This window comes from Periplaneta americana, chromosome 5, assembly GCF_040183065.1.
Source record: "Periplaneta americana isolate PAMFEO1 chromosome 5, P.americana_PAMFEO1_priV1, whole genome shotgun sequence".
NCBI lineage: Eukaryota > Metazoa > Arthropoda > Insecta > Blattodea > Blattidae > Periplaneta > Periplaneta americana.
Window position 1 is genome coordinate 52,029,055 of NC_091121.1, and position 14,244 is coordinate 52,043,298.

Sequence of the window (14,244 nt, forward strand, 5' to 3'; positions counted from 1 at the left end):
GTAATAAAAATATAATATGTAGCATGCAGGCCTACTTTCTTTGCGACGCGCTGTAGCGTCGCGGCTATGGCGTAACACTGTAAGCCGGAAAGTTGTGGTTTCGATTCCAGATGGTGCCATAAATACTGGGTGTTCAGTTCAAAATGTGTCATGGCTCGCTGTATGCCGTCATGTGGCTAGCCGATGAGCCTAGAGAATTCAATCTTCCTACACTTCCGCAGAGGTGTATTACTTATCTGCCAGAGAAGTTGCCTGGCAAGTACGGCGTTCATTCTGAAGAGTACGTACCGATACGTACGGTAACTCCGGTAGTGGCAGGAATGTGAACTGTTTGGAAATACGTACTGTCGGGATATGGGGAGAGGGTTAAGACGATTACTTACGTATTTGTTGACATTAACTTCGACGGTCAACATGGACACGGAGCATTTGATTTGTGTTGTGGAATGTTACCGTACGCAACCGATGATAACAAATACCCTGCGTACGACTTGCCGGCGCAAAACACAGTTCGAAAGAGGTTATGGTAGCACACAGACCGTACAGACCGCCATCTGTTGCTACGACGTTCAAGTTATACCGTACACGTTCTCAAGTTCAGATTGAAGAACGCCTTAAATAATAGGCAACTTCTCTAACATATAAGCTGAAACTCGCTTGAAATCGGTGACCCAACAACAGTGACGTCATGACACACTTTGAAATGAACACCCAATATTCTCCATTGTACTTCGGTCTGGAGCTTACTAAGTCTCTAAGGGCATATTCATAGACATTCGTAGCGCGAGCTTCCGGTGGATGATCAGCGAACTAACGTTTTTCATATTCATAAACCAGTGTTAGCTATAATGATTATATGATATTAATCTGTACAAATAATCAATCGATAGCCGGGGCTAGTTTAGCACGCTCGTAGCGTGGGCTATCGAAATGTCTATGCATAGCACCCTAATAGTTTAAAAGAAATGAGATAAGTACTAGGTGTATTTTCTTTTGGGTAAAGGGGCGGATGACACATAGGACTGACGTCGACCTGGTTGGCGAGTTCGTATAGCGCTGGCCTTCTATGCCCAAGGTTGCAGGTTCGATCCCGGGCCAGGTCGATTGCATTTAAGTGTGCTTAAATGCGACAGGCTCATGTCGGTAGATTTACTGGCATGTAAGAGAACTCCTGCGGTACAAAATTCCGGCACATCCCGCGACGCTGATATAACCTCTGCAGTTGCGAGCGTCGTTAAATAAAACATAACATTTTAACATAGGACTGACTGATGATGATGATGATGATGATGATGATTATTATTATTATTATTATTATTATTATTATTATTATTATTATTATTATTATTATTATTATTATTATACCTTTATTAGGTACCATTTATAAATATAACTAGAACTATTTCTTAAGGGATTCGGTACAGCTTACAGCAGTAAAATTTTGGAAATATTGAACATTTTTTCTCTACTACTGTGTTTTGTACAATAATGAAAATTAGTATGAGTAAAACACTGTCCTTCTGTTATACGAGAAAAATATTTTTATGATTTAAAAAAATTATTTACATTTTTTTTCTTCAAAAATTCAGTTCACTGTACAGTAATGAAGCGTTTCCCACATAACTCAAAAACTATTCAACATTCTGTGATGAAATTTTTTGTGTGTATTTATGCGTGTTATGTCTACAATGTGATGCAAGATCACTTCTCTACCTTTGATAGATTGTCTGATAAAAAACAAATCCATTTAAAATTGGTCAAATATCAGTATTTTCTTCTATCACAAAATAAAATATATATAATATAATATAATTTATTAAGGAATGTAATTGAAAGAGCATGATACTGTAAATATGAGTTTCAGCAATAAAATAAAAAAGAGAGAGGACATGAAAAAGTTAACAGGTTTATGAGTTATGAGGGAAACGTTTCATCATTGCACAGTGAACTACCACCATTATGAATTTTGAAAAAAAAAATATGTAAATAATTTTTTAAGTCGTAAAAATACTTTTTTTTTCATATAGCAGAAGGACAGTGTTTTAAACATACCAATTTTCATTATTGTACAATATACAGTAATGGAGGAAAAAAATGTTGCAAATCAAGCTTTCAGGAATAACTCCCTGTAAAGTTAATTTGAATAATTTCGAGGGAAAAATTGTTCCGGGGCCGGGTATCGAACCCGGAACATTTTTTCCCTCGAAATTATTCGAAAAAAATGTTGAATATTTCCAAACTTTTACTGCTGTAAGCTGTACCTAACCCCTTAATATAAGGGAACAAAGAACTTAAGATAATTCAAATTTATTCCCAATACTTTTCGATTGCAGCGATATTTTACTACTTAATTAACTTACTATTGGAGTGAACAAGGCTCTGAAATCAGCTACAAGAGTCGGTCCGGTTTTTTTTTTTTTTTGCCATTACTGTACTTTATTATACCTGGATAGAGTTTGCAAGGTGAATCGACATTCTTCGACCAGCGTGGAGTCTACTTTATGCAGGCTTAATGCACCCAGAGTAGTTCGGCTGTCAGAACAAAATAATTAATGTAGATTTTCATGCCTTTACGTGGTCTACTTAGGTTTGTTCGCCACAAATGCCACTATGGACTTTTAAAATGAATTCAGTCCTGACAGGAACTCGAATTTGATCAACTGTCTTGAGGCTAATGGTCTAGACCACGCGCCACCGGCATAGCCCAGTCGGCTAAGGCGCTTGCCTGCCGATCCGGAGTTGCGCACGGGAGCGGGTTCAATTCCCGCTTGGGCTGATTACCTGGTTGGGTTTTTTCCGTAAGGCAAATGTCAGGTAATCTATGGCGAATCTTCGACTTCATCTCGCCAAATATCATTTCGCTATCACCAATTCCATCGACGTTAAATAACCTCGTAGTTGATAGAGCGTCATTAAATAATCAAGTAAACAAACAAATCTAGACCATGCAGCCATTGCAGATAATAATATTATATTTATTTATTTATTTAACTTGGTAGAGATAAGGCCATCAGGCCTTCTCTTCCCCTCTAGCAGGGGATTATAACTGCAATATTAAGAATACAATTACAATTATAATTACAATTAATATTAAATTTACAAATACAATAAAAATCAAAGTACTGAAAAATTAACTGATTAATAAAAGCTAGACAATTTATTGTAAAAGTTAAGAAGAGAGAAACATTTTTTTTATTAATTAAGTAAAAATTAAACCTACTCTACGCAGTAAGAAAATGCTTAATAAGTTTGCTTTTGAACGCTAACTAAATTCCGACAGTCTCTGATGTCACTGGGTAGGGTATTCCACAAGCGCGAGAGCGAGATTGTGTATGATGATGAATACGATGATGTCTTATGTGTTGGTATGGTTAGTATGCGGCTATTTTGCGTGCGAGTGAAGAGATTATGATATGATGACAGGTAACTGAAACGGGAGGCAAGGTAGGTAGGTGTAGAAGTGTGAAGGACTTGGAAAAGGAGAACAGAGAATGAAAATGTCTTCGTTCGTTAAGCCGTAGCCAGTTTAGAGTTTGGAAGGATGGGGTAATGTGGTCAGCGCGACGGACATCGCAGACGAGGCGAACACAAGAATTATGAACACGTTGTTCATTAGTAGACTTCGTGGAATTGCCACGAGAATCGCAAGGTTTACTGCGCACGCGGTATAGACTGTATGAGAAGGGGACGTGCAAAGGATGGAGTATGCCTCTGATGTAAACACTGAGCGGTATACTGCGGTTACAATAAAATCTGTATCCTGCATTCAAGAAATATAATGAATGATCATTGAAGTAGGAAATGTCTAAACATGTAAATACACAATTATTTTGTAGTGAGATATATTAACTCTTAAAATTTAATGTAATATACTCACATCATCCTTGAATATGTGCATTGCTGTGAAGAGTTACGTACATTTTGAGCGACTGCAAAGTAACCTCCTCTGATGGTCACTTAAACAGTTTTTATTTTGGGAAAATGTACGTTCAACATCACACGATGTAATACGTGCATATTTGAAGAACGGGAATTCACTACTTTTTAGTACACCAACTTCAGACGTCTTGTCGTGACCTGATAGTACATCATTTATAATACGAAGTTGTGAATAGGCAGAATTTTTAGCAATAATGTTTCTCAATTTACATTTCACTTTTCCTGAAATTAGTGAATTGTTATTTTGGATAACGGTTTATGATACTTTATACACTATATTAAGGGCTTCTGAGAGACGTAGTTTAGACGATTCTAACAGGGTGATGCTTTTGGACACGATTTAAAAATTAGAATCAATGAACAGAATATCTTCTAATAGCTGCTCAGAAGGCAATGATTTTACAGCTGCAACAGCGGAACTGTCTGTGCTATCCAATGCGTAAATTACGTCCATTATTTTGCCGTAATGTTCTGCATAATAATTAACAGCATCCAACCACGTTCCCCAACGGGTCAAGACTGGCTGCGGGGGTAAGGGCATTCCAGGGGCAATTGTTTGGAACAGCAACACACTCACTGTAGTATGTTTGAATTCTTGTCTGCACTGAACAAATGTTGAGCTTTGACTATTCCAACCATAGTAATGCAAAAACAAGTGCTTACTTAGGTATACATTAGCTGTAGCTGCTCTATTTGGACCGGCCACAATGCTTATACTACGAGACCGGGCGGTCGCTCACCTCCTCTATACTACCGTACATCGGCAACCTGATTGCATGCTGCGTGTGGCAATTCAACGAAGTTTATTCATTAGTGTTGGTGATGATGTTTTAGTGGCAAACCTTTCTTTGTTACAGTTGCTGAAGCATGGGCATGATCACACGTGTGAGGGCCAGGCTGCAGAGCATCAACACCCCCACCAAGATCGACCCGCGCATCCAGGACGAGAAGACGGCTCAGACAGGTCAGATATACAAAGGACTCTTCACAACTAGTGATGGCTAATCCTATAACAGATTCCGATTGCCAATTTTTCTGTTGTCCTATCATCTAGTTTTTAACTTATTCGTAATTTGGCAAGAAACTACTTCCTAGAGTATTTTAACTTCGCGTACAGAAGTTAAGTTTCCACAGTCTCTTACTTACTTACAAATGGCTTTTAGAGAACCAGGAGGTTCATTGTCGTCCTCACATAAGCCCGCCATCGGTCCCTATCCTGAACAAGATTAATCCACTCCCTATCATCATATCCCATCTCCCTCAAATTCATTTTAATATTATGCTCGGCCTCCCCCAAAGGTTTTTTTTCCCCCTCAGGTCTTCCAACTAACACTGTATATGCATTCCTGGATTCACTTATACGTGCTACATGCCTGCCCATCTCAAACACCTGGATATAATGTTCCTAATTATGTTAAGTGAAGAATACAATGGGTGCAGTTCTGCGTTGTATAACTTTCTCTATTCTCCTGTAACTTCATCCAGCCCAAATATTTTCCTAAACATCTTATTCTCGAACACCCTTAACCTCTATTCTTCTCTTAAAGTGAGAGTCAAAGTTTCACAACCATACAGAACAACCGGCAATGTAAGTGTTTTATAATGTCTAACTTTCAGCCTTCTTGAGAGCAAACTGACAGGCATTTTCCAGATTTATTCTGCGTTTAATTTCCTCTCGAGTGTCATTTATATTTGTTACTCTTGCTCCAAGGTATTTGAATTTTTCCACTTGAGTCCAAGTTTCACAACCATACAGAACAACCGGCAATGTAAGTGTTTTATAATTTCTAACTTTCAGCCTTTTTGAGAGCAAACTGACAGGCATTTTCCATATTTATTCTGCGTTTAATTTCCTCTCGAGTGTCATTTATATTTGTTACTGTTGCTCCAAGGTATTTGAATTTTTCCACTTTAGAGTTAACTTAATTAGCCTACGTAAAGTAATATTTCTGGAAAAGTATCAACAATTCTCCAGAAAGAATTAATATTTGTAGGTAATAAGGTATATTTTGCTCTATAACTATAACGGCTTTACACATGATATTTCACCTTCCATTTGAAGGATTAAACTATAGTTGGTCTGTTCCGATTTCGTACTATCTAAAATTATTGGTATCCGTAGGGCTTCCGTAGACATCCTAAATGTTTTCTTCCTTCTGGTTCGTATTGTAAAAATGTTTGGGAATGCGTAGGACTATGTCGTCCATTCCATTCAGATGGTCCGGCCAATTTGTCCGGTGCTAGATGTGTTTATTAATATGTCGTTCATGACGTATTTCTTCCTTTCTCTTTCGGTCTGTAAATATGTTTATGCTCGACCATGCCGAAATGTAGTAATTATACATCTGGTAGCAGTCCTTTAATGCATGTCATTAAAGTACACCTCTTCATTAAAATTCAGGTTTTCGATTATTCTCCGATATGCAATCGAAAGACAACGAGGGAAACGTCACGGAGGCCGGAAATCCAATACTGTCGCAGAAGGTTATGTTCTGTTATTATAATAATTAGCATTAATTGTAAATAATATTCAAATAAATTCAATTTGTCATCTCGTTTCTCAATTCTAAATCAATTTCCAGGTTATATCAAAATTAGTTCATGTCATTCTCTAGATTGTATCAAGGTCAATGACATTATTGTTCCTCGAAAAATATCAATACTTTCGCGTCTGCGCACATATCACAATTTACGAGCTATGCACAAGGTCACTTCCGCTCTCCAGTTAGATACGAATAAAATGAATACTTCTGAATAATTTCAAGTTAGAAATATGGTCGAGCATAAAAAGTCGTATGAAACTTGCCTATAATGGTAACTAAGACGCTCGTATGAAAATTATGAAACTCGCTTGCGCTCGTTTCATAAACAAACATACTCGCGTCTTAATTACTATCATTATAGGCTCGTTACATAATGTACTATTATGTTTGTCTTGTATACAGTACGTCACATGAATTTCATTTTGATTGGATGAATTGTTCAGATATATTAGAGTCCTTTTAAATTATGTTTTTTTTCGATAGCTAAAACATTGATCTTTAATATACCTTTTCAGGAAAAAATATCGTAGGCAAAAATGTGAATATTTTTTCACACATGTTTGGAGCCATTTGAGGAATAGAGAATCTCATATCTTCATTACCATCATATAAAGAATTATTTGTAATGTTTAACTTTCCCAATCGAAAAAAAAAAAGGTTTTCAGAATATTTAACATGCAGTATGAAGAAGTCTTAAAACGTAACAATATGATTGTTCGTTACTTGATGTAATACAGTATAATAAGCATCTGTGCAAAATTTGAATGGCATTAGACTTGTAGTTTCTGAGAAAAGGAACACTGAAGATTGCAAAATGTCGTTTTGAGAAAAACAGGGAGAAGAATAATTTTGATTATTCGTGCTACTATGTAGTCTAGTCTAATATACTTCAAAACATGCAATTTAAAGAGCGTAATTGATAAATTTAAGGAATTATTTATATATTTTTATTCAGATAAAATACAGGAAATTTAATTGGATTAATAATGAAAAATGTCATTTTTGGTCGTTTGAGTCTTAAACTTTCCCTTAAACTTAATTTAATGTAATAGATTTATTTCTACTGACAGAGTTAAGGCCATAAAGCCTTCTCTTCCACTCAACCAGTATAAGAACAATAGCAAATATAAAAATGACAGAAATAAAGAAAAAATATACAATTAATAATAATAATAATAATACTTACTTACTTACTTACTTACTTACTTACTTACTTACTTACTTACTTACTTACTTACTTACTTACTTACTTACTTACTTACTGGCTTTTAAGGAACCCGGAGGTTCATTGCCACCCTCACAGAAGCCCGCCATTGGTCCCTATCCTGAGCAAGATTAATCCAGTCTCTACCATCATATCCTACCTCCCTCAAATCCATTTTAATATTATCTTCCCATCTACGTCTCGGCCTCCCCAAAGGTCTTTTGCCCTCTGGCCTTCCAACTAACACTCTATATGCATTTCTAATAATAATAATAATAATAATAATAATAATAATAATAATAATAATAATAATAATAATAATAAAGCACAATAAAAACAAGTTTAGTTACATGTAATTCTATAGAGCATTCTACGTTAAGAAAAAAGCATTGGTTTTATGAGCCTTGCCTAGTAATTGTAATGTGGTATGTAGGCGTTTCTATGGTAACTGATCATTTGATGAAACAGCCCCATGTGCGCAATGCTTTTTTCTTAAGGTGGAATTCTCTATCAATTGCAGCAATGTGAATCGAAGTAAACAATAGAGAAAATGTATATAATTAAAAATAAAATCATACATTAGAAAAATTACATTTTAGGAAAGCTCACAGTCTAAACAGTATATCTGACAACCGGGTTTTGAAATTAGTAAATGTCTGACAGCCCCTTATGGTATGAGATAGAGAGTTCCAATGACGAGAAATTGAAACTGTGAATGATGACGAGTATCGGGAAGTGTTATGATGAGGTATACTCGATGTGCCAGAGATCTGAGAGCGAGTATTTAGGTTATGATTGGAGCACAAATACACAAGATGAGACGACAAATAACTTGGGGTTAAGGTGCGCAGAATTTGAAATAGAAGAGAAAGACAGTGTAAAGTTCTGCGATCGTTGAATCGGAGCCAAGATAAAGATTCGAAAAATGGTGAGATATGGTTGTACCGTCGGACATTGCACACATATCTTATACACATACTACGAACACGTAATTTGTTCGAGAGTCCGGTGTTTAAGTCAATGAAGAACACGCCACAATAGTCAAAGTGCGGCATTACGAGTGTTTGAACTAAAGTCTAACTTAAGTTTCCATTAGTGATTTTTGGGTGCATCAACATGCCAAGGCCTCAGGCCCCCTCGTCGCACGGGTTCGGCGTCCTGTCCGCATTATTCATCTAACAGTTTCATGTGGCGGCGTTGTGCATTATTTTAAGAAAGGGCCATTGTAATCAAACTCGTATTCTTAGCCATAAAACTTTTCCATGACAACAAGGTGGCGATTTTCTTTTATTGCGTCGCTGTCTATAATTAATGTTTTCATATTCCGCCGCGTGCGCGCGCGTGGCCGTCGGATCCTTGCTACGTGGCCGGCGTGACGTGGCAGCGCTCTAATTTTGGCGCGTGGTCGGTCACTCGCCGCGCCATTCACTGCGTCGCATCGGGACGTACGCGTCCTTCTTGCGTTACATTCGTGTCATACATCTTTTTATGGACTATGCATTGCATACGATTTTACGCGACACACAGCTTTGTTTCATTCCCAGAGGAAGTCATACAAAGTATTTTATTGTACGTTTAAAATCCATTGCCCTGCGCCGAATTCGAATCCTTGAACTTGGGTTTAGGCGTCAGCACGGTACCCACAAGACCACTGAGGACTACACTTACGTCGTGACGATTTCAACAAAGCTGATAAAAAATTTGTGGAGATTACACAGAGAAGTAACAGGTGTCCGCCTGGAAACAGGTTTCACATGTTAGTACGGTGTCGTTCGAAAAGTGACATGGGCTAGTAACAGCCCACTGAGCGGTGATTCAATAGTGAGTGACTAATACAATAGCAATACACGAAATTAGACGGTGCAGCTACGACCCATCTGTTACTGGAATATATGGCAATGTTTAGCTTGTGAGACATGACAAAATATAAACATAAAGCTAGGCGAAGGTCATGGCAAAATTGGTTGTGGTACTATATTTCACTTAGGAACTCAAGAAAAAGATGATGATGATGATGATGATGATGATGATGATGATGATGATGATGATGATGATGATGATGATATGTTTAAGCAAACTGGCAAGGTACAGCCTAAAAACAAAATGAATTACATTAAAACGTCTTGTTGTTGTCCGAAGACAGGTCTGAACCTCACAAGCAACACCAAGAAGGCACCACTTATGAGGCAACTAGACCAGGAGATAGTGGGGTAGGATGGCCAGTTCCTTTCCCCCACCATTGCATACATCGCCGACTAACTACATATTACACTAGTCAGACTTCAGATGCATAGAAACAATTGTTCTTCCTCTGACACATATCGTCAAGTGAGATGTACTGCCTGATAATAGATGTTAAAACTTCTTAGTACCTACAACATTTACTAGCAGCATCCAGCAGATGAAAGATCAATGAATAGTCAAACTAAGTTAGGCTATACTCTTTGCAGCTACAATCCAATGAGAATTTTGGACGACCAAGAAAGAGATGAAATGAACCTTAAACTTAATTATGATGCTGATGCTGCTGCTGCTGATGATGATGATGGTGATGATGATGATGATGATGATGATGATGATGATGATGATGATGATGATGATGATGTGTTTAAGCAAACTGGCAAGGTAGGCCTATGACTAAAAGCAAAATGAATTACATTAAAACTGTTTGTTGTTGTTGTCCGAAGACAGGTCTGAACCTCACAAGCAACACCAAGAAGGCACCACTTATGAGGCAACTAGACCAAGGGTAGGATGGCCATTTTCTTTCCCCCTCCATTGCATACATCGCCGACTAACTACATATTACACTAGTCAGACTTCAGATGCATAGAAACAATTATTCTTCCTCTGACACATATCGTCAAGTGAGATGTACTGCCTGATAATAGATGTTAAAATTTCTTAGTACCTACAAAATTTACTAGCAGCATCTAGCAGATGAAAGATCAATGAATAGTCAAACTAATCCAACCAATCCAATGAGAAATTGGGACGACCAAGAAAGAGATGAAATGAACCTTAAACTTAATTATGATGATGCTGCTGCTGATGATGATGATAATGATGATGATGATGATGACGACGACGAAGATATGTTTAAGAAAACTAGAAAGATACAGCATAAAAACGAAATGAATGATATAATTTCTTAGTACAAAGTTTACTATACAATAAAATAAATAGCATGCAGCAGATTCAAAGAATAGCCAAACTAGGTTATTTATTGTAGCTACAATCCAATGAGGAGAAGAATTATTCTGGATGACCAAGGAAAAGATGAAGTGAGCCTAAAACTTGTTGCTGCTGCTGCTGCTGCTGATGATGATGATGATGATGATGATGATGATGATGATGATGTAGACCTGGTTGGCGAGTTGGTATAGCGCTGGCCTTCTATGCCCAAGGTTGCGGGTTCGATCCCGGACCAGGTCGATGGCATTTAAGTGTGCTTAAATGCGACAGGCTCATGTCAGTAGATTTACTGGCATATAAAAGAACTCCTGCGGGACAAAATTCCGGCACATCCGGCGACGCGGATATAACCTCTGCAGTTGCGAGCATCGTTAAATAAAACATAACATTTTTAACAAGATGATGATGATGATGATGATGATGATGATGATGATGATGATGATGATGAAATAAAAGCAGGGAAATCAGGTGAAGTTGTCGAAGTATTCGAATTAAACCTATCCCACAGGCTTTCGTGCTGATCGAGGCCAGAAGGGAATGAATGCATCGTCCCTGTGAAACCTATACAAAGACAAAACGTTAGAGTCACTGACTTGTTTTATTTATATAAACAAACAATTTTATACGTTTGGCAAACAACCAGATGTCCATGGCACTAAAAAACATTCGGTAAGGTGAGTGAACCGGAAAACAAGATGTGGGAGAGGTCTACGGCCCAGTTTCAGGGCATCGGTCGCGTTCCTGCACAAGACGCCATAAACAATAGCAGATATTTATCCGGTGGCTTGGTGCGAATAAAATACGAAGACCGACATCTCACAAACAGAATAGAATGTTTTTTCTGTTTCGAAATGAGAGAGATTTACGGATCAAGCAACAGTAAAAAGTCTTACATTATTTAAGTACGTAGATTTTCTCAAATGTTTAAGTAGGACGACATCTTACAGACAATCAATCTCCGAAATACCGAATAACGTCAATGATTCGAAGATATAATCCCGTTCTTCCACAGGAAACACCATAATACTGTGAATAAAACATGAAAGTCGTGAGCTCACGAACAGCATCGCAAGTGAAGATTTTTTTATTCAAAATGATGCAACAATTCCAGCAGTAATTTTCTGGGATGACAATATAATGTTGGGACAGCAACACTTAAGGCTGGTTCACAATAAACCGGGGATGGAAACGAGAACGAGAACGGAAATAATGTTAAAATAAATGTATTTAAACGTGACCATTCACATTCAGACGATAAATGACCTAGATATTGATAAAGCGTCGTAAAATAACCTACTAAAAAAATAGCTATTGTGAACCAGCTTTTACACCGGCTTAGCTCAGACGGTAAGTGCTGGGTCTGCGTTCGGGCCTGGGTTTGATGCCCGCTTGGCTGATTATCTCGTTTTTTTCCGAGGTTTTCGCCACTGCAAGGTAAATGTCAGGTAATCACATGGTAAATCCTTCAACTCATCTCGCCAAATATCACCAATGAATCTAATGACTCGTTTTTTTCGATTTATTAAAAAAAATTAGAAATATTAGAAAAAGTACACTTTATTTCTTAAAACTTATTACAAAATGAATTTGTGAGTGAAAATACAAAATAATCTACAGTCCCGTCGCTCTAATTTCCGGCAGCCAATCGCGTTGCAAGTCGGCTACATTTAAACGTGTGCATCTTGTGATTCGCTGGTGAAGACGTTATTCATTTCTTAAGGCTCGATAAATACTTAATATAATCGCCCGCCATTTTGGCTCTTTTGTTGGCGTTCGCAGAAAGCACACGAAGACGTTATTTGCCGCTTAATTATTTGCTGAATTACAGTGCGTTTGATTTATTATGATAGGAGCTACGACATGATAATGTTTAACGATGTGGCAAATAGATTCCTCGTATGGTAGCTCGGCAACAAAAGAACAAAAATGGCGAACGATACTACCTACCTAGACTTTATAGAGCCTTCACTTCCTAAGACGTAAGCAAAGAGGAGCACTCACGCCGGGAATAACGTCACGACTACAAATATTACGACAGAAATGTGTAAATAATAATTACGAGTACGTTCACTATTTTCTGTTTCCATGTTGCTTTCATCATTTTCAGGAGGGAGCACAAAAGTAATATAGGCTACTGGTAACGCAAATCTACGTTAACGTACACTAATTAATTGTCTGATTCTTCCAGTATGAAGACGGTTAAATACCTATGTTTCTTGGTAGGCTACAAATGTTCGAAAATGTAGACATATTTCTTTCGCTGTCGAAACGAACCATCGTTGTTGACCATTTTGCAAACATTGCCTGTGGTCACATGAGAGAAGTTAATGACGTCACAATATGTCAGTACATAGTGTAAAGTCTGTAGATTATGATCATATATCGTAATCGTTTGTGTTACATTGCTGAAATTTAAATTATAGCAATGTGTTGCTCATGACTTTCAGTACAACCCTCTGTAACAGAGGAATTCCTCTATGTTTACGTGTTCTGTGTTAACATTTTTACCATTTACACATAATGAGAGCTCGTAACTTAGTCCGCCTGGTTGAACATTACAGTGTAGCTAATTAAATTACTTATTAATTTTTCCAAAAGTTTCCGAAAAGAATTTGTTGTTTTTTTTTTTTTCATTTTTTCGCACCTCTAGTGGTAACAATTATGCTATTCCATTACTATCCACTTACTAATAAAAACTCTATATACAGACGTTTAACTGTCTTATACTTATATAGTGAATAGCTCGTTTATAAGTCGTATGTAAATTCCTTACTAATAATCACTACATATGTCGTGTATAACAGTATAACTGTTACACAGCTACGTCATAGTTTCGTCATTACTTCATTAAGAAAGGTATTGAAATATCTGAGGTTCTCTATTGCATCCGATAGAGCACTCTAGTGTGCCTCGTTAAGTATCGATAGTACAACTGGCTCTGGTCGATTACCACAGTATATTTTGGACAAAGAATACAAGCTACAGCAATATTATTCTAATTATTCTGTGCTCTTTGGTTTGTTTTTCTGTGGTTACAAGACAGTCATCATCATAAAATGACGTCGATACGAACAGCTGTTAGAGGGGCGGCCATTTTTTTCTCTATACAGTATACAACGCTTAAACAAGGGGTTTCGTGTATATAACTACTGCAAATCAATTCCCCTTGTATAGTTACAGACTGTTTAAACATCCATCGCTTATGCATGGTTTATTAGTAACGTTTTCTGTCTCAACTCTGCATAAGTCTCGTATAAAAACTATACACTGTTTATTAGTAAGACCTTGTCTAGCCGCCTCATTCCCTACTGTCTATACATTTTAGATACTCATACGGACATCTTTAACGACTTCTGTTCCCAG

General features: G+C 37.3%; 2 protein-coding genes across 3 annotated transcripts in view; one reads left to right on the plus strand and one right to left on the minus strand.

Moving 5' to 3' along the window:
- LOC138699609 (neuroparsin-A-like) overlaps window positions 1-14,244 on the minus strand; it is a 115,262-nt gene that overhangs the window by 94,628 nt on the left and 6,390 nt on the right. The gene's annotated exons all lie outside the window — the stretch shown is intronic.
- LOC138699607 (RING finger protein 145 homolog) overlaps window positions 1-14,244 on the plus strand; it is a 51,577-nt gene that overhangs the window by 19,773 nt on the left and 17,560 nt on the right. Inside the window, exon 2 of the mRNA XM_069825622.1 lies at window positions 4,797-4,903. Coding sequence (XP_069681723.1) covers window positions 4,807-4,903 — 97 coding nt within the window. The 5' untranslated portion in view covers window positions 4,797-4,806. The remainder of the gene's footprint in view (window positions 1-4,796; window positions 4,904-14,244) is intronic.